Here is a 21,173-nt window from a genome sequence, read left to right as displayed (position 1 = left end):
GGATGAGACAGGACCTGGGAGGAGCCTGCAAGGGGACCTTCTGTCTGACCCTTTTTGCAGGTTGAGGGGTCTGAACTGCAAGGCTGATGGGGGCGATGGCAGGTAGGAGACAGTCCATACAAATGACCAGGCTGCCGTGCCGGCAGAGGGCCTGAGGCCCAGACACAAGTCCGTCCTCCCTGCAGGGATCTGAATAGTTCTTCCACCGGGAGTCCGAACTTGCTCTAGGCAGGCAGGATGGGCCATGGACAACCGCCCCCTAGTGTGGCCAAGCGGACAGATCACACCCTGCGATCACACCCCACGCACCGGACGGAGTCCTGCCGGAATCCCACCACCCCAAGGCGCATGCGCGCTGCGCACACCGCGCGACTTCAAGCGCAGGCTCCGAGTCCACGCTGTGCCTTTTCCCGTCCTTCTCTGACCACAGTCCTTCTTTGCCGAGAGATTCTTCGCCCTGTTTGACTCCGATGGAAGTGGCACCATCACGCTCCAGGAGCTGCTGGAGGCGCTGACCCTGCTCATCCACGGCAACCCCATGGACAAACTCAAATTCCTCTTCCAGGTGTACGACGTTGACGGTAAGGGCTCTTAGGGGGCGGGGGTGGCCTCAGTGGGAGGGGACAAAAGGAATCGACCCATCTCAGCGTCTCTGGGGCAGAACAGGATTGTTTTCTCCAGGCCAGGCTGATGGCTGTCTCCCTCGGCGTGACCCCGACCCGTCTCTCTGTCTGATCTCTGCCTCCCTTTTGTGGAAGGTGGCGAGAAGGGGCCATTCTAGCCCAGGAGACCAATGCCTTTGATTCAACTCACCAGAATCCAGAACTTTCTTTTGTTCTTTTCCATGTTTGAAAAAAGAAATTGCTTTATTGCTTTTTCCATATTATAATAAGAACGTTAAGTCCACTGTGAACATTTTAGATGATACAGAATGGTTTTAAGAAGAAAGCAAAAATCACCCATAACATTTTTCTCTACTGCTTTCTACTTGATCTCTTTCACTCACACACACACACACACACACACACACACACACACACACATTTTTAAATTAAAAAATGGGATTATACTATGCATACTGCCTTTTCTTACTAAACAATATAAACACTTGTTTATGCAAGACTGTATTGCTTTGTAACATCATTTTTACTGTAGCAGAATATGTATACATTAAATTTACCACTTTCACCATTTAAAAAAATGTTTTTATTTATTTTTGAGAGAGAGAGAGAGAGAGAGAGAGCGACAGAGTGCAAGGGGGGAGGGGCAGAGAGAGAGACACAGAATCCAAAGCAGGCTCCAGGCTCCCAGCTGTCAGCACATAGCCCAAACGCGGGGCTTGAACCCACGATCTGTGAAATCATGACCTGAGCCCAAGTCTGACGCTTAACTGACTGAGCCACCCAGGCACCCCCCACTTTCACCATTTTTTAAATGTCAGGTCAACAGCATTAAGTGCATTCACCTTGTTGAACGATCATTACCACCACCCATCTTCACAACTTTTTCATCATCCCAAACTCTATACCCATTAAACACTCACTAGCTTCTATTCCTCCCTCCCCAGCTCCTGGCAACCACTTTTACTGTCTGTCTGTAAGAATTTGACTATTCTAGGGTATTTCATATGAGTGGAATCATAGAATACTTGCCCTTCTGTGACTGGCTTATGTCACTAGGCATAATGTCTTCAAGGTTCACCCATGTTGTACTATGTGACAGGACTTAATTCTTTTTTAAGGCTGGACAATATTTCATTGTATGGATAGACCATGTTTTGTTTATACATCCATCAGCGGACCCTTGGGTTTCTTCCACCTCTCGACTATTGTGAGTGATGCTCTTATGAATACAGGTATAGGTCTTCGAGACCCTGCTTTCCATCCTTTTGGGCATAGACCCAGAAGTAGAATTGCTGGATGAGATGGTAGTTCTATTTTAGTCTTTGAGGAACGCCGTAGTCTTCCACAGAGGTTGTAACGCATGACGTTCCCACCAGCCATGCACGAGGGCTCCAGTTTGTTCACATCTTGCCCACACGTTACATTCTGTTGTTGTTGTTGTTGTTGTTGTTTTTCTAATTGTAGCCACCCTGGCTACTAAGTGGTAACTTAGTGTGGTTACAGCATTACTTCCTGTGGCCACATCATATTCCACTGTATGTATATATTGATCCTGGGGTCCCATGCAGCAGAGTCTAGGAGTTAAGATCTCTGACTCAGAGGTCAGGCTGCCTAAGTTCAAAATCAGCTCCATCGCTTATTAATAATCATGGTGGGGGCACCTGGGTGGCTCAGTCGGTTAAGCATTCGACCTTGGCTCAGGTCATGATCTCACGGTTCATGGGTTCAGACGCCACAACAGGTTCTCTACTGTCGCACGGAGCCTGCTTCAATTCCTCTGTCCCCCTCTCTTCTGCCCCTCCCCTGCTCACGCTGATCTCTCTCTCTCTCAAAACATAAATAAACATTAAAAAATAATTATTATTATGGTGAGCCTTGGGCAAGATACTTAACTTCTTTGTGCTTCAGGTTTTTTTTTACCTATCACATGAGAATAATGGTTATAATAACAGTATGTACTCATGAGGTTGATAGGATTAAATTAGTTAAACTGTGTAAACTCAGAACAGTGCCCAGCACAGGATACACCCTTCATAGTGTCAGCCATTATGTGTTACTGTTTTACTCAAACTCCATTACCAAAATGGACAATTTGTCTCCCCCTTCCCGCCACTTTTGTTAAAAATATTTATTTATTTATTTTTGAGAGAGAGAGAGAACACCAGCAGGGAAGGGGCAGAGAGAGAGGGGAAGAGAGAGAATCCCAAGCAGGCTCCATGCTGTCAGCTCAGAGACAGATGTGGGACTCAAACTTAAACTGTGAGATCATGACCTGAAGCCAAAATCAAGCATCAGATGCTCAACCGACTGAGCCGCCCCCATGAACATCCTGCTTTAAATCTTTGGCAACTCTGAGGCGCCTGCTTGGGATTCTCTCTCTCTCTCTCTCTCTCTCTCTCTCTGCCCCTCCCCTGCTTGTCTTCTCTGTCTCTCTCGAAAATAAATAAATAAACTTGAAAAAAAAATACACTTAAACCTTTGGCAACTCCGTGGCAGCAAGCATCTCTGAAGGCCTGGAATCATCAGAGGAAGGGATACTGCGGTGAGAAAGAGGCACCCAGTGAGACTGGGATGGTTGGGGAAGCCAGACTGTGCGGGCCTCGGTGGCCAAGGTTTGGAGTCTCAGTACAATTAGCAACGGGGAGTCATTGAAGAGTGTTGAGCAGGGAAGTCACTGGGCTGGATTTGCATCCCTGAAAAGCTCACCTAGGTGCGGGCCTGCTGCTGGGCAGGGCCCTCTGGGCCTATTGGGTTTCTCTAGCTCCTCGCTGCACCTGACTCAATCTAGCCAGACCTCATTCCTGGAACCCCATTCCCCAATAGGATATATAACATCCTGTTGCTATCATCTTCCCTCTGAGAGAATGGCTTTGTCTTTATCCCATGAGTCAGGATGGAATGGTCTTGACTCTCTGGGTCCAGGGCATATTCTATGATGTTCCAAGGGTATCCTGACCCTTCCCCTAGTATGTGGGCAGTTGGCCATACCCACTTCCTGAACATCTTCCTCAGACCCCACCCAGTCTCCATGGGACAGTCCTCACTGACTGCTTTCTGAGCATCAAGCTTTGCTCGCTCCTGAGGTTTACCGATGACCTCAGATGGAGAGGTCGGTTTGTGATGGGAGGAGTGGCACACTCACGTTCTCCTAACAGGCAGTGGCGGGGAGGAAGGCAGGGCAGGCAGGTGAAAGGAGATTTGCAGTTTTATGGCAGGAACTAGAGGGCATTCCCTTCCGGTTGGCTTCTACTTTCTCTGAGATCAGCGAGGGGCTGGATGGCCATGGAGGTGAGAAGTGGTCCTTGCAGAGAGCAGAAAAGTGACCACACTAGAGAAGCCGGAGAGGGTTGCAGGGCAAGTTGAAGGCCTTGCTCTGGCTGGGGATAAAGCTTCCTGCCCTCTTGGGTGCTTTTCTTTCGGGAGTGTCCTATTAGCTGCCCTGGTGCAGGAAGGGAGAGAGCAGGTGGCTAGATTCCTCAGAGATGGGTATATTTTTAGGTCATTGGAATAGAAGGACAGCAGGACAAGGAAGAAGAACGTGTGTCTGAAAATAATTATGAAGGAGGACCCTAGATTTGAAATTAGCCAAGGAGAGAATAAAGTTGGATGGATGACAGGGTGTGAAGGGGACAGGGGAGGGACTGGAGCTCCAGATGTGGTTAGAAACCTGTTGCATGGTGGCTCTTGACTAGGAAAGCCGAGGACAGGAGTGTGACTGGAGAGGGGTACTTTAGACTCTGCCCTGGCATGTGATTTGAGACTTTGGCTTTGGGTCTTCCTGACGATTCATAATACCAGTAAAGACTTTCCATTTATATGCAACTACTTTTTTCCAGATACTGCAGTAAGTGCTATATAATGATCTATCATCCTTGAACCAGTTCTGAAAGGGAGGAATTATGATCCCCATTTTATAGATGAGCAAAGTAAGTTTCACTAAGAAGGACTTACAGCCCACCAGCCGTTAGTAAGGGGCAGAAATCCAAAGCTACCTCAAGTGTGTCTACATCCCAACAGGCCAAGAACTCATTAATCACAGGGCCCGCTGCTCATGAAGAATGGAAATACACACAGAAAAAAATATGCCTCTAATTCTCATCGCGGTGGAGAGATTTGGCTTCTTTTTCCCATCACACTGTCAGTCACCCCATATTCATGTAAAGTCATGTGGCTGGACTTGAGTGCCCAGCTGTGGCCTCTCAGGACAACATGGAAGAGGAAAGGTCTGCTTCAAGTGAGAGAGCAACAGGGAACTTTCCCTCACCACCACCCCCACGTACAATTTGCTTCCGGATAATTAATACTCTAAGCAGAGTAATCCTTACAAATTAAGCAAGCAAGAAAACTGGAGGTGGACGATTAGGGAACGTTCGCCACTCGATGCAATGTGTGTGTATGGGAAGGGGAGTCTGCGGGTACAGAGTGGGGTCCCGGGCAGGCCCCCAACTCGTCTTCATCCCCACTTGGGACAGGCAGCGGCTCCATCGGACGCGGATGAGCTGCGCACCGTGCTGCAATCGTGCATGCGCGAGAGCGCCATCTCGCTGCCAGACGAGAAGCTGGACCAGCTGACGCTGGCGCTCTTCGAGTCGGCCCGACAAGGACAACAACGGCGCCATCACCTTCGACGAGCTCCGGAACGAGCTGCAGCGCTTCCCCGGGGTCATGGAAAACCTGACCATCAGGTGCGGCCCTGTCTCCAGCGTGGGCACTGCCCGCGTAGGGGTTACCCTTCAGGTGCGCAGAGGGGCCCGAGGCCCCGGGGATCCCTCAGCTCCCCCCCAGCCCGGCCAGCCCGGCTCAATCCTGCTCCAGCCCCGCCCCCAGGCCCACCCCAGCCCCGCCCCAGACCCACCCCAGCCCCGCCCCAGGCCCACCCCAGCCCCGCCCCGCCACGCCCGACACCTACCTAGGCCCCGCCCCATCGGTGGCCCGCTCAGCCCCGCCCCGCCACGCCTACCCTGCCTAGGCCCGCCCCAACCGGTAGCCCGCTCTGGCCCCGCCCAGCCCCGCCCACCCCCACTCCAGCCGCTCCCTAGCCCCGCTCCGGCCCCGCCACGCCACGCCCGACCCCGCCCAGACCCGTCCTACCGGTGACGCGCTCCAGCCCCGCCCAGGCCCAGCCCCACCACGCCCTACCCCGCCAGGCTCGTCCCACCGGTGACCAGCTCCAGCCCCGCCCAGCCCCGCTCCACCGCAATCCAGCCCAGCCTGCTTAGGCCCGCCCCCACGCGTGGCCCTCTCCAGTCCTGCCCGTCCCCGCCCCCGCCCCGCCCCAGGCCGGTCCTTCCCAGCCCAGGCCCAGCCCCACCATGCTCCAGTCCCACCTCGCCGCACCCTGCCCAGCCCCACCACTCCACACCCTGCCTAGTCCCAGCCCGCCCCACCCTCGCCCAACCCCACCCTGCTGCATTCTGCCTAGCCCCTCCAAGTCCGGCCTTTGCCCTCATTTTCATAGGGCACAAAGGTCTTGTACTGCGGGGCAGCTATGGTCTTGCCCCCGTTTCTACAGTGTCTTTTCAGAATCAGCCTCACAGTATTAAGCACCTACTGTGGGCTGGGCATTTATACAAATATACCAGTGCATTTTATAGCAACGCCCCCAAAGGAAGTTAGTTACCCTCACCTGAAGTAACTTACCTGGGGTCACACAAATATTAGCAAAGGCAGTCATTTATTCAGCTTGATGGAGCAGGCACCGTTAATTTATATGTAATTGATACCAATAAACAAATGCATAAACTAGGGAAGTACTAAATTGGTAAGGGCTTGCGGAGGAAATAAAATAGACGTGGTGTACACAACACCAAGTTTGACTCCGAGCTCTGAAAAGTGCCGGTTTTGTAATTCATTCTTTTCGTGTATTAACTTACTTGTGGGTTATTCACCACAACACGTCTCAGATTCTCCATCCTTTTCGATTGCCTTCCCCCCCCCCCCCAATTGGCAAGTAAGGGAGGTATTGAAAATAGCCATGGTGGATGCGGCATCGGACAGACGGGAGTTCCATCTCGGCTTCACCTAACTGTGTGACTGTGAGCAGTCGCTTGACCTCTCTGTTTCCTGGTGTCAAGGGAAGCCGGCCCCACTTGCCACGAGGCTCCAGAGACTTGGCCGGTTTACAAGGGTCGGGGGGTGGGGGGGGGGGGTCTCTAGGTTCCGACTTCGGTGGTGCCCGCCGCAGCCCGCCTGGCCGAGTCCCCCTGAGCCGAGCCCCTTTCCCACAGCGCCGCCCACTGGCTGACGCCCCCTGCCGCCCGGCCGCGCAGTCGCCGTCCTCGCCCTCTGACCTCCGCCTACTGGCACAACCACCGCAGCCACCTGCTCTGCCTGGCCGCCTACGCGGGCCTCCACGTGCTGCTCTTCACTCTGGCGGCCTGCGCGCACCGGGCCCTGGGCGCCAGCGTCATGGTGGCCAAGGGCTGCGGCCAGTGCCTCAACTTCGACTGCAGCTTCATCGTGGTAACACTCCGCCGTCCCACGGCAGGGAAGCGGGCGGGAGGACTGACGATGTAGGTTCCTTATAGACCGACAGGTGGACACCTGGGGTGCCTCAGGGCGGGATGGCACCTCAGACGTCAGCTGGGGCAATACGCGGTGGACATGAGGCCCAGAGAGGGGCAGTGACGTGTCCATAGTCACGCAGCACGTAAAACACAGCTGGCGTTTTTACTTTATTTAAAAAAAAATTTTTTTTTAAGTTTGTTCTCGAGAGGGAGAGAGAGAGAGCATGAGCGGGGTAGGGGACAGAGAGAGATGGAGACGCAGAATCCGAAGCAGGCTCTAGGCTCTGAGCTGTCAGCACAGAGACTGACACGCTAAGGGAGGGGGCGGAGGGGGCGGGGGGGGGGGGCAAACTCACAAACCGGCTGAGCCACCCAGGTGCCCAACACAGCTGGCATTTTTGTGCACTTGCTTACTCTGTACAGTCACCGGGCTAAGCACTTTCCGTTTGATGTTCACAATAGCCTTATGGTGGACCCTGGAGGAGGTGGGGCTGGCTCTTGTGCAGGGCTCCAAGCAGAGAGCACGCTGTAAGAGCCCTTGAATGCCAGGCTAATGAGTCAGAATATGATATCTGGGCCAGGGAGTGAGGTCTCCAAGTGGTTTCGAGTCTGCTCCTACAATTAAAACAAAAATCCCTTCCAATAACCCAATTCATGCTCATTTACTTGTAATTATGTTCATGCCCTATTATCATTAGCTATTAGACTTACGGCACGCTAACTATATGGCAAGAGTTATCCCTAATGATCAGGGATGTACAGCTTTAGTTCAAATACTCTTCTTGATAATATCAGCTTCTTATGTGGGTTTTTTTTTTTTTAATGTTTATTTTGAGAGAGAGAGTGTGAGCAGGGGAGGGGCAGAAAGAGAGGAAGAGAGAGAATCCCAAGCAGGCTCTATGCTGCCAGTGCAGAGCCCGACTCGGCACTCGAACCCAACTGAACAGTTGAGCTAATGACCTGAGCTGAAATCAAGAGTCGGATGCTCAACCGACTGAGCCCCCAGGTGCCCCGTGGGTTTTATTTTTATCCTCAGAACTGGCTATGTGTGGGAGTTGGAGACCCATGACTTATTTTCTTGGTCACTTGCTCTTGCATTATTAACATTGCTTTCAATCAGCACTTTCTCTGCAGGGAATCTTTTAAGCTACTTGTCCTTTCTGTGAGAGGTACTTAGCTTTGTTAGAATCAGACAATGTAATCTACAAGTCCACATATCTGGGCACACGTACATTGAAAGCAAATGAGCAAGGAGGGAGCCCTTGTCAAAAGCCCCTTGGAAAAGCCAGTCTTTCTCCTCCAGGACACTTTGAGCACTAGACATAACATGTGACGTCTGACGTAAAGACTAAATGAGGCACCATGTCACACAGATATTAAATATTACCAAAAGCTTATGTACTTCTCCTGTGTTTAGATCAAAGTAATACCAGCAGTCATTCTGCAACATTTTCTGTTCCTGCCCCAACTCTGGAGACGCTGCTTTGGACACCCCAGCTGTGGACCTAGGGGGGCAGTGAAGGCTTGGGGACAGGGGAGATGGGGAAGCGGCCGGTGCAGGAAACACAGCTCAGAAAGAGGCTGGGAGTTGGCTGCCGGGGAAAAGAGAACGGGGCCGAGAGAGAGAGAGAGAAGAGAGGAGAGAGAGAGAGAGAGAGAGCGAGCGAGCGCGAGCGCGCCAGCTGAGGCTCTCCGCCACTTTGCCCCGCCAGGTGCTGATGCTCAGACGCTGCCTCACTTGGCTGCGGGCCACGTGGCTAGCTCAGGTCCTGCCGCTGGACCAGAACATCCAGTTCCACCAGCTCATGGGCTGGGTGGTGGTTGGGCTCTCCCTTGTGCACACCGTGGCCCACGTTGCGAACTTCGGTGAGTCGCCTGGGGGGCCGGGAGTCCGTGAGCCTCCCACAAACCACTCATTATCAGCCCTGTGTGCCCTGCATGCCCGGTGGGTGGAGAAGGGGTCTCTGCCTGGGTGGGTGCCTGATGGGGAAGGGTGGGGACCCCAAGGGAAAGGTGGAGAGGGAACAGCTTGTCTTGTGCTTGTCTCCAGCGCTCCAGGCTCAGTCCGGGGCCAGCCCCTTCCGGTTTTGGGAACTGCTGCTCACCACGAGGCCCGGCATTGGCTGGGTCCGTGGCTCCGCCTCCCCGACCGGAGTGGCGCTGCTGCTGTTGCTGCTCCTTATGTTTGCCTGCTCCAGCTCCTGCATCCGAAGGAGCGGCCACTTTGAGGTGCCAGGCCCTTGCCCCTTTGCTCTCCCAGGCTGGCCTCCCAACTTCGTTTCATGCCGTGTCCCCTCTCACTTACTCCAGAGCCCAGGAAGTGCCCAGGCTGCTCTGCATGTTATGTGCCCGCGACTTGGGTTCTTCCCCTGGGCTGCAGTTCATGTCTGCAAAGCGAAAAATGTTTTTGCTCTGGAAGATTCTGCCTGTTTGCTGGCATGCCCCCTGCCCTAATGGGATTGAGCTAGGAAGGGGAAGGGACACAGGCTCACTCAGCTTCCCCATCTATAAAATGGCCCTATAATTCTCTACCTATGAATTTATGTTAGGAATTAAATGGGATACTATATGTGAAGCCGCTAAGTATACACCTGGCACGTCGATGCTCCAACGGAGGAGCGTTAGTTCTGCGCAGGAGGTCACAGATTTGGTTTGGAGCCCAAAACCAAACCACATCAGGTAGACAGAGAGAGAGCGCACCAGCAGCAATCCTTTGAAGTCGGAATCCGCATCTTCGCTTGACCCACAAGGAATCTGATGCTCAGACAAGTAATTTCCTAGCCCACGCTCCCACAGCCAGTAGTAGAGCAGGCATTCCAGCTCAGTGCTCTGCTCTTTTCTTCTCCATGCTCAGGAATGGCTGTCTTCACGTCCCCCGGAGAAAGGGTCAATGTGATGGGGACCGTGATGCTCATGAGCCCTTGGGGGCACTCCACTCTGCCCAGAACATCCCCAGGCAGAGGTTTCGGATGTTTGGTGTGAGCTCCAGGAACCCTTTACGATCCCTGGGCCAAGGGCCCAGAAATAATAAGCCCCAAAGCTTCCCAGCCCAGCCCCTGTCCCCAGGAGAGCAGTGCATGACCAAGGCTCTGGGGGCTTCCCTGTTCCACCCCCAGGACTTGAGCTCTGGAAGCTTACTTGCCCCCTCCCTCCTCACCCTCGCAGGTGTTCTATTGGACCTCATCTGTCCTACCTCCCCATGTGGATCCTGCTCATTGTGCACGGGCCCAGCTTCTGGAAGTGGCTGCTGGTCCCTGGCATCTTGTTCTTCTGGAGAAGGCCATCGGGCTAGCGGTGTCCCGCATGGCAGCCCTGTGCATCGTGGAAGTCAATCTCCTTCCCTCCAAGGTGGTGAAGGGGGCCTGAGGTGCCTAGGGGCGTTGCAGATGGTAGGGCGCAGCAGCTGGGTACCCTGCTAGACCCGCAAGGAAGCAGGGAATAGCGTAGCTATGGCCCCTGCACAGCAGAGGAGACAAGCAAAGTGTGGGATCTGGTCTAGCCTTCAGGAGGGACATTTTAGGAAGCGGCATGACAGGTAGGCAGGATACCATGAAAGATCAGTCTTAAGAGCCTGCAAACTGCCAGGCCCTGCGCCAGGTCACAGAGACGGCTCGGGCACTGTCCTGCTTTGCCCTTTAGTTACAGTGCAGGGCTGTATGGGTGAGAGCAGAGTGTCAGGAGGTAGGAAACTATCTTTGAGAGGTCAGAGAAAGCTTCAGAATGCGGAAGGAGATGCCCCATCGGGGTTTTGAGACATGAGCAGGAGTTTGTTGTGTAGACAAGATAAGGAAGGGTACTCCTGGGGGAAGGAACGGCTGAGCAAAGGCACCGAGTTGTGGTGGGGGTGCTGTCCTTGGGGACTATGGGTAATTTAGCACAGCTACAGCCAAGGTGCCAGGGAGAGGGGTGGGCGGGGCCTGGTGGAACGCCTGATCAGGGGGAGGGGGATGGGGGTAGTAGGCCAGTTTATTTTCCAGCTAGATTTCTGCAGTGGCTCTGTGGAAGACGGTCCAGTGAGGACCATTTGGGGGCTGTTGCACAATATGCAGACGAAAGCTCATGAGGGCCTTGACCCTAAACAGGGGCAGTGGCTGTGGGATGGGAAAGGGGTGGCATATCACAGAAGGACTCAAGAGGTAACCGGCTGCATTTGGGGGCGGGGAGAGGAAGGAGCCTAGGACATATCCTGGGTGTCTGAGTGATCGGGCCATTTATGGAGAAAGGGAAGGCAGTTCTGGGTGGCTCAGCTCTGGACAGCCTCCGCCGTGATTAGCTGCAGATCCCGTGGTTTCCTAGCTGGTGGCCTTGAGCAAACTCCTTAACCATTCTGAGCCTTAGCGTCTCATCTGTAAAGCGGAGAAAGAATGGCATCTGTCTCAGAGAACTGCCATGAGGACCAGAGATGACACTTTTAAGTGCCTCGCGCGGGTCTGGCATGCTGTGGGTGCCCAATAAACAGAAGCTGTTGTCCAGGGGGATATTGTTCTCCTGGGGGAGATGCCCATTAGTGGTTGGATGCCAGCCAAATACTATAGCAGTTGCAAGAAACGGGCTACAGCAGTCAGGGGGCTTCACCGAGAAAGGCCACTGCCAGCAGTGTTCACCCCATAAGAAGTGGGATCAAACCAGGATCAAACCCTACTGTCCCTTTCTCTGATCATCACCTACCCCCTGGCTAGCAGAGGTGCCGCAGGCCAAGCCCCACTCACAGGCCGGAGGGTCTCACGTCCAGGGCTGGCCTGGTGTGTGACGGAGGAGGATGACCCGGCCTCTGCCCTCTCGCCCGGGGGCCCCTGGGCCTGCACGGATGACCCCGATCTTCCTCTCTTCCCAGGTCACCCATCTGCTCATCAAGCGGCCCCCTCTGTTCCACTATAGGCCGGGCGACTACCTGTATCTGAACGTCCCCACCATTGCGCGTTACGAGTGGCACCCGTTCACCATCAGCAGCGCGCCGGAGCAGAAAGGTACGCCAGCCCCGCTGCTCGCTCGGCAGGCATTTACCGAGTTCTGCCTGGTGCCAAGCGCGGGCTGGGAACTGGGAACCCGGACGTGAGCAAGGCCAGGGCCACAAAGTCGACCTCCAAAAGCTCCAGGAAGCTTACTAGACAGAGAAGGAGATGAGGGAGGAGACAGAGCAAAAGACGTAAGGAACAGCATGGAAAGCTGGGAACACAGGGCAATTTAATGTAGTCGGCGCTACATCGGGGGTGAGGCGGGGAGGGAAGAAGGGAAGGACAGGGCGGGGAGGCAGGAGAGAGGGTCAGAGAAAGAGGTGAAAGGCAGACAAGGTGGCTGGGCAAGCTGGCTAGAGCCCGGGTGGGGCCGAGGGGGACTCTGAATGGGGACGGTTGGTGCAGCACTTGGAGCCCGCAGGGGTCTGAGGCAGAGGAGGTGTGAACTCAGAGGAGCCAGGGAGTTCTCAAGGGCGCTGTGGCGGGAAGCCAGGCTTCCCCCATCTCTGTGGAGCCCCAAGGCAGCAGAATCCCTCCAATCCTTCTTCCCCATCCCTGGACCACTCCCATCTCTCTCTGGGTCACCAGCACACCCATGGAACTGCTCAGCTGACCCTCCCTTCACCCAGTGGACCTCTGGCCTCCACCCATGTACGTGCCATCCTTCTGGTCCTGGACCAGAAGGTTGTTGAGCCGGCACCCAGACCTGTGCCCTCTTCCTAGGCCAGAGATCGGCCTTTCCACCTTAAGTGGTAATTCTGGCAGCAAATGCCTTGCCTGACCCTTGCTCGGCTTCATGAGGGATGAAGGGTCCTGGTTGCCTGTTTCCTCTGACCCATCCCTATTAAAAACTTTAGTTCCATTTAGGATGCCTCCCAGCGCCGGCCCAGCAGGACCCGTGGCCCAGCCCCCACAGTTCAGACCCAAGGCAAGGGTTCCTCATGTGAGGCTATGTACCACCTGCCCTGGAGTCACCTGAGTGGTGGCTTGGACGTACAACGGGGCAAAGGTGGGGGCGGAGGCAGGAGGGGGAAGGTTATTTTCTTCCTATTTTTCTTTCCCGTTCTGTTTCTCCAGAAGAGATCTGCTCTCAGAAAATTCAAACCGTATAGGAATATGCACAGAAGAAAATTAAAATCCCTCGAACAATGCCATCCAGAGAAAGCCCTTGTCAGTCTTCTGGTGAACAGTCTTCCAGATCTGTCTTTATATACCCACGTGGTTCTATAGATGTGGAGATGGTTTTGCCTACACGGGGTCACATTCTTCACACTGTTTTGCAGCACGCCTTTTCTCTGTGAGCAGTATGTCATAAAAGTCTTTGCATGTCAGTTCTTTAAAAAAAAAAAAAAAAAAAACTTTCTAAGGGGCGCCTGGGTGGGCCAGTCGGTTGAGTGTCCGGTTTCACCTCAGGTCATGATCTCACAGTCCGTGAGTTCAAGCCCTGCCTCCGGCTCAGAGCCTGGAGCCTGCTTCGGATTCTGTGTCTCCCTCTCTTTCTACCCCTCCCTGGCTTGTGCTCTGTTTCTCTGTCTCTCAAAAATGAATAAACGTTAAAAAAAATTTTCTAATAAATAAATAACCATTTTTAAAAATACAAAAAAAATAAATAAGAATTTCCCTTTGCATGGCTGCATAGTATTCCAGTATAGTGATACCAGTATGATTAAAATGACCACATACACTAGATGGATGTGCCATTGACTTGGCCGATTCTCGAATGGGGTTTCTTCGGGGCGTTTGCTTGGAACCTGCCTGTCTCTCGGGCCCTGAGCCTCCTGTGGTGGGCTGAGTGAGTCCATATGAGGGCTGGTACATACTCTGAGTTGGTTTACGGAGCTGGCTCACAGAAATCAGGAGTGGACTCAGGTCGCCAGTAGTAACTGATTGCATTCTCCCAGCGTTTAGGGAGCCCCCCCCCACATGCACTCACTGTGTGGGGCGCCTCAGAGTGTGTTGTGTAAACAAGGCACAGCCCAGCCCCCCTGGCACTTGTAGGATCAAGGGAGAGGAAACCTCGGAGAATTAACTGAACCTTAGCATCTTCTTCGATTGTGAATGCCCACAGCCAGCCACAGAAGTATTAACAATACCTGTGACTCTTTCAAAATAAAAATCACAAGATTCTTTGAGATTGCATTGTCATGGTTGCCGGCACCTTGGGATATCCTTTATGCTCATCAACGACTTCAGGTTTCAGTGGCCACGCAATTCTGGCGGGACCTCATAGTTTCCTGTGTTGGCAAAGAAGCAGACGTATTCTTCAATCACACATTTGGAGGGGGGGTGCTTGTTTTTTATCTTTTGGGTTTTTTGGCAAACAAATACATGCTGTTTCATTTGTGATTTCCATGTGTGTGACTTTGTGTATTTAAAAAACCTTGCTCTGAGAAGGAGTCTCTCCATTGTAGCCACAGGACTGCCAAGAGAGTCCATGGTTTAAAATGTTTTTTAAGTTTATTTCTTTATTTTGAGAGAGACAGAGAAAGTGCAAGCAAGAGAGAGAGGGAGAGAGAGAGAGAGAGGAGAGAGAGAGAGAGAGAGAGAATCCCAAGCAGTCTCTGCAGGGTCAGCACAGAGCCCGATGTGGGGCTCAAACTCATGAACAGTGAGATCATGACCTGAACTGAAATCAAATCGGACGCTTAACCCACTGAGCCACCCAGGCGCCCCCATGGTTTAAAGAAATTGTTTAAAGGGTAAGAATGCCTGAGCAGGAGATCTCTCAGGGGGCCTCCTTGTTCAAATGTTGTGGATTCTCTCTGGTACCCTTCCAGCAGAGGGGTGGCCACCCACACCACCTTTCTGCCGGTCACCCCCTCAGCAGAGAAGCTATATCCCAGGTACTGGGCACAATGAAAGCCATTGTTCGTGCCACAGGCTGAACACCTACTGTGTGCAGAGCCGTTGACAAGCACCTGGTTGAATGTGGGAGGGATGGTCACCACCTTGGTGAGACCCTGGCCTGATGGAGGAGGCAGGGCCCCCTCCCCCACAGAGCTTCTAGTGTGCTCAGGGCCGCTCTGACCCTGGTCTTTGGCAGAGCAGACGGCTTAAGTTGACTTCATGGACGAAGACTACAATATCTGCACCAGAGAGATGAGATTTCCAAGTCCCAGGGCTGGGACTGCTAGTTTGGGCCCGCAGAAGGACATTCAGTCTGGAGCTTGAGCAGTAGATGCCCAGCCCCAATCCCTCAGGTGAGACGGGCCTGCTCCCTGCTGGAGGCCGGCGCTGACCCCCTCTCCCCCTGCCCTGTCTCTTGCTCAGACACCATCTGGCTACACGTCCGGTCCCAAGGGCAGTGGACAAACAGGCTGTATGAGTCCTTCAAGACATCAGACCCTGTGGACTCCAAACGGCTGTCAAGGAGTTTGAGGATGAGAAGGAGCCAGAGGAAGCCCCAGGTAGGTTGCTTCAGGGGAGGAAGGGTCCACTGTGGAGTCAAACCCAGTGGGGACCGAGTTGCTGATGTTCTCAATGGTGAACATCAATCATTGAGCAACGGCTGTATACACTGGCTGGATGGCAGCACAGGGGGCAAGGCAACTGTGGACAGTGTGATCCAACAGCCCACCCGCCCCAGGACCTCCCGAGTCCCAAGTCCTCCGTTAGAAGCCAGGTGGACAATGGAAAGAGAGGGGAGATTGAGATCGGAAAACCCCGCCTCCACGTCCCTGCTCCAGCACCTTGTGACTGTACGGCCTTGTATGTCCCTTCCCTTACTCGAGCTTTAGCTTAGTCATCAATGGACTAACTGCAGGTGGTTCCCGTCCTTGGCCTCCCTTTCTCACGTGATGCTTTTTAAGGGCCAATGATGGAATGAATGCAGGGAAAGCCCTGAGCTAACGGGACACCACGGTCCACGTGGACCATTCACCATCAGCGTCAGCAGCATCAGCGGCAGCACTGTTATCTTTTGAGCCCTGATGAACCCACGAAGCTGACAAGTTGCCAGTGTCTGGAACGAAGACTGACTCGGGGAGGTTTTGGAGGAGGGCAGCGAGATGACAGTGAGAACGGACAAAGGAGGCTAAGGCGCCCGAACCCACACCTAGTAGGCTGTACGGCTCAGTTGGGAGACATGTTAATGTGGGGAAGCCCCTGCTGAAGGTCAAAGGAAAAGCAGCCCCAGGCCTGGCTCAGCCCTGCCGTGTGCCCTGCCGTGCCCCTGTGGAATTTAAACTCCGAGGGGAGAAAAACCAGGCGGAATCCTGCCAGGCCAGATCATGAAGCCCTCTAGAAAGATGCCCAGAGCAAAGCTTTGGGAAACGAAGGGATCAGTAGAAACAAGCAGAACGTTCTCTGTTCTTAATCAGGGGAACCTTTCTGAAGGAGGAAGCTGGCTTTGAAAACCGGGAGAGTCATGCACACCAGGAATCTGTGGGTAGATACATTAAAGACTGTGTTTCTTTAGGACCTTAAGGTACCACCGCCATAGAATCGATTGGCATAATGTTTCTGGCAGGCAGTCTGGCCACATGTATCAACGTTTTAAATATGTGTACCCACAGGCCCAGCCATTCCATTTTTAGGGATTTGTCCTAAAAAGCTAATTGGGTAGCTGCACAGGAAGTACATTAATCACCTTGTTCCTTCATTCACTTAGCAAATATTTATTGAGCACAGCACCTCCTGTTTTCCAAGTACTATTCTAGATGCTGGAGATAAATCCGTAAGCAACAGTGATGCAGTGCCTGCTTCCCTTCCAGAGGGAGAGGTAGACAATAAACAAACAAAATACAGACATAATGTGTCAGGTGATAATACGTGCCATGAAGAAAAATAAATCAGGGTAAAGGGATAGAGATGGGAAAGATGTTATCTTCTATATGGTGGTTGTTAATTAACACTAATGAGAAAATGGGGATAATCAAAATTGTCCAACACTAGGGATGTAGCTAAATAAATTACTGATCACCCTTATCACGGAATAGGAAGTTCCTTAAAAAAGATTATGTGGGGGCGCCTGGGTGGCGCAGTCGGTTAAGCGTCCGACTTCAGCTCAGGTCACGATCTCGCGGTCCGTGAGTTCGAGCCCCGCGTCAGGCTCTGGGCTGATGGCTCGGAGCCTGGAGCCTGTTTCCGATTCTGTGTCTCCCTCTCTCTCTGCCCCTCGCCCGTTCATGCTCTGTCTCTCTCTGTCCCAAAAAAAAAAAAAAAAAAAAAAAAAAAAAAGATTATGTGAATGTATATGCATTAGCATGGAAAGCTAGTCAAGATGTAGTGAGTGGAAAAGGCAGGTTACAAAGCAATATGTTTCATTTATGTACGAGAGAGAGAGAGTAAAAGTCTGGAAGGACATAGAAAAAAGTGTTTAGAGAAGTGATTCCACTTTATTCAGGGTACTTTTTCACCTTATTCTTTATAGTTCTGTAACATGTGAATCTTTAAAAACTAACATGTATTGACTTCATGATTTAAATTTTTTTAAATGTTTATTTATTTTGAGAGAGAGAGAGAGAAAGAGCTTGAGCAGGGGAGGGGCAGAGAGAGAGGGCAAGAGAATCCCAAGCAGGCTCCACACTGTCAGCACAGAGCCTGACGTGGGGCTCGAACTCACGAACCCACGAGATCATGACCTGAGCCGAAATCAAGAGTTGGATGCTCAACCACCTGAGCCACCCAGGCACCCTAGTTTCATGATTTAAATAATAAAGCCATTTCCACTTCGAAACCAAACAGAGTTTTCAGTGCCAGCCCGTCCAGTCCGGAGCCGCGGTGCAGGGAGCTGTGGCCTCCAGCAAGGATGTCACCGTGGAGCTGACATCCTACAGGCCCAGGGGGACTCCGCAGCATGGGGACCCAGGCCCGGTGCCCACAGGGACAGAGGAATCGGCTCAGGCACAGCGGAGAACCACGTCTGAGTGGGGTCTGGTAAGGCTCAGGAAGCTGGGGCTGGAGGCGGGAGAGCCGGCCTTTGTGTCCCCAGGGGTGGTGGATCCATGGGACTCAGGAGAGAGGTCCTTAAGGGCAGCCACACACACGAAGCCGTGCATATTATGTGGTGCTCCTGCAGCCAGGCATGTGCACACTGCCTTCCTAACTTCTGCCGTGTTCGCTCCTCACTGGGAATATTTCCCATCTGGCCTCTCTCCTCACACCCCAACATGACTTTAAACTTACTTGTATTTAAAAAAAAAAATTTTTTTTTTAATGTTTATTTAGTTTTGAGGGAGAGAGAGACTGAGTGTGATCAGGGGAGGGGCAGAGAGAGGGAGACCCAGAATCCGAAGCAGGCTCCAGGCCTGAGCTGTCAGCACAGAGCCCGACGCGGGGCTCGCACCCACAAGTGGCGAGATCATGACCTGAGCTGAAGTAGGACGCTTAACCGACTGAGCCACCCAGGTGTCCCTATAAACTTACTTGCATTTAAAAGGACGCTGTAGATTGCTATCTTGAATGGTAAACTAGTATCGTGTGCCATAATCAGAAGGTAACTCTCAAAGTAAAATCAAGGAGCGCCTGGGTGGCTCAGTCGGTTGAGCGTCCGACTTCATCTCAGGTATGATCTCACAGTTTGTGGGTTTGAGCCCCGCGACGGCCTCTGTGCTGACAGCTCAGAGCCTGGAGCCTGCTTCGGATTCTGTGTCTCCCCCTCTCTGCCCCTTCCCCACTCACACTCTGTGTCTCTCTCAAAAAAACAAAAACATTAAGGGAAGAAAAAAAAAGTAAAACCAATAAAAGCCAATCTTAATCAATTCTGGCCAGATGTTCCTGCCTGCTGACGCTCTGAGCCTGAAGCCACACTCTGCTGCTCCTTCTCCTTCTCTCTCTCTCTCTCTCTCTCTCTCTCTCTCATGCTCTTTCTCTTTCTTGCTTTAGTACCAGAAAAAGAAAGAGGTGGGCTTGGTAAGCGTAGCACGTTAAAGATCACTAACCGCGATGTGGGCTTTCTCCTTGCAATTGGAAGGTTTAAAGACCACCGAAAGGAGAGTAGCTCTCGTCCAGGGTACCTCCTACACAAGTAGTTCAAGTCTGACACCGTGGTGGACACAGCATTCAGTGGCCCCCGGACAAAGAAGCAGCATGCTGTAGTGTGACGGGCACTGGACGGTCAGCAGGAGACCCAGGCTCTCCCCTGAGCTTGTTCCCACTCTTAGACTGGGCTCCTTTTCTGTCAAGTGAGGGACTGCTCTGGGTAATTGTGAAGGTCACTCCTAACTCTGCCCTCCAGCAGCAGACAGGGAACTATCACAGGCCCCTATAGCCTGTTTTGGGGTGGGGGGGTGGGGGTTCTATTTCCTTCACCTTGTGGGAGGAAGTGCGCTGACCTCCCAAATCCGGTCTGTCTTGTGCTCAGGCCTGGAGGAATCAGGCAGAGCAGACAGAAGAGGCCTCCTCCCTGCCCCCAGTGGCTCCCATCAGCAAGCCCAGGACAGGGTCCCAAGGGCAGAGTGGAGCCATGAGCCAGGCCAGCCACTGGCTTTTCTGCCTGGCGAAGCCGGGCAGAACTTCAAGAAGGAGCAGCTACTTTAGATGAGCTGGACTCTGGAAGATGCATAGGAATTTGCCAGCTGGGGAAGAGGAAAGGGTGTTGTTCTCAGCTGAGGGAAAAGAATGGTCAAGGCCAGGGGGTGTGTTTGGAGACGTGAAAGGTATAGTAGTGGCTGGAGATAGGGGGAGGGAGTGTTCTCCAGTCACCCACTGGAGCTGATTTGTATTGGATCACAAGAGCCAACTGTTAGATTTTCAGGAGCTTTGAGAGCCGGTTCTTAGACACAGTCATTATGGTGGCCGCCGTGATGGCAGTGTTTCTACCAGAAATCTCCAGACGGAGTCAGGAGCATGTTGTTGTTTTCTTTTCCTGAAGAGCCGGGTTACCGGCACACTCCATGCTCCCTGCCATGCTTGGGGCAGAAAAAGCAATTCCCCTTTTGTGAAGGTGCCCAGACTGGCAGAGGCCAGGATGCCTCTGAGAATTGCCTGACCCCTCCACTCCCAGAGACCCACAACTCTCTGCTCATCGCAGGTGTCCGAGATGTCCTCTGAGAACCATCTGTTTTGCAACATCAAGGTAGGAGGCCCCAGCAGGTGGACATGACCGAGAATCCCTGCTGCAACCAGAGAATATGAAGCTTCTGCCTGCAGGGAGGGCTTGCCGTGGCCCCGGGTACCCCAGTCCCTCAAGTCCCCAGGGCCTGACTTCCCGGTATCCAGAGAAGGGGATCGAACCCGTCCCCTTGCAGGTGCACACAGGGATGCTGGCTGGGTCCCACTCTCACCAGTTCTGCCTTCTAATATTCCAGGGCTCTCCCAGATTTGGGCTCCAGGCAGTGCAGTGGGAGCCACTTAGATCTGGGCTCCAGCCCGGGAGGTGACTGCCTGCATGTAAAAGGGAGATGCTGAAGCCTTGGGGTTCAGCTCTCCCCCATGCCTCCAGCCCTCCCCTCGAATGCCCTCCTGTTTGTTCACAGTGCTATATCGACGGCCCTTACGGAACCCCCACCCGCAGGATCTTTGCCTCTGAGCATGCGGTGCTCATCGGAGCAGGCATCGGCATCACCCCCTTCGCTTCCATCCTGCAGAGCATCATGTACAGGTGGGCGGGTGGGCTGCATCCCGGGACAGAGTCCAGAGACACTCTCCTCTCTCCTCTCTTCCCTCCCCCTTGCTCTTCCCTCCTCTCCTTTCACCCTTTTTTCTCTTTCCTCCCCTGCTCCCCCTCCCTCTCTCTTTTGGCTCTCATCCCTCCGCTTCCTCACAGGCTGGGCCCTGCCACCCCACCCTTTTCCCCTGCCCCCTGCACTGTTCTTTGGGGTCCTGAGAAGTCTTATACTCACCCCAAATTCAAAATCCCTCATCACCTCCCCCCAGGCACCAGAAGAGGAAGCACATCTGCCCCAGCTGCCAGCACTCCTGGATGGACGACGTCCAGGATGAGGACATGAAGCTCCACAAGGTGAGCGCCACCTCCTCCAGGCAGGCCTCTGGGCCCTGTCTCCCAGAAACCTCCCTGAACCACAGTGGGCTTTCTGCTGCAGATGAGGGGAAGGGACAGATGGCTCTCTCCCCTGCTTGGATCCACTGGTCCCTATGGTGCCTCCCAAGTGTCCAGGCCTTCCCCTGTCACTTCTGAGAGGCATTGC

At 53.2% G+C, this 21,173-nt stretch overlaps 1 protein-coding gene across 1 annotated transcript in view; it reads left to right on the top strand.

The window, feature by feature from the left end:
- The window catches only part of NOX5 (NADPH oxidase 5), a 35,408-nt gene that overhangs the window by 7,039 nt on the left and 7,196 nt on the right, over nucleotides 1-21,173 (top strand). Inside the window, 15 exon segments of the mRNA XM_030317832.1 lie at nucleotides 431-604; nucleotides 5,096-5,218; nucleotides 5,220-5,308; nucleotides 6,851-7,085; nucleotides 8,842-8,995; nucleotides 9,180-9,358; nucleotides 10,295-10,309; nucleotides 10,311-10,398; nucleotides 10,401-10,477; nucleotides 11,964-12,096; nucleotides 15,355-15,491; nucleotides 17,770-17,961; nucleotides 20,057-20,101; nucleotides 20,502-20,626; nucleotides 20,902-20,986. Of these exon segments, the coding sequence (XP_030173692.1) occupies nucleotides 431-604; nucleotides 5,096-5,218; nucleotides 5,220-5,308; nucleotides 6,851-7,085; nucleotides 8,842-8,995; nucleotides 9,180-9,358; nucleotides 10,295-10,309; nucleotides 10,311-10,398; nucleotides 10,401-10,477; nucleotides 11,964-12,096; nucleotides 15,355-15,491; nucleotides 17,770-17,961; nucleotides 20,057-20,101; nucleotides 20,502-20,626; nucleotides 20,902-20,986 (1,851 nt within the window).

Source organism: Lynx canadensis, chromosome B3 (genome assembly GCF_007474595.2).
Source record: "Lynx canadensis isolate LIC74 chromosome B3, mLynCan4.pri.v2, whole genome shotgun sequence".
In the NCBI taxonomy this organism is placed as follows: Eukaryota; Metazoa; Chordata; class Mammalia; order Carnivora; family Felidae; genus Lynx; species Lynx canadensis.
Note: the sequence above shows the minus strand (reverse complement) of the source record. Positions and strands in the feature narration are given on the sequence as shown.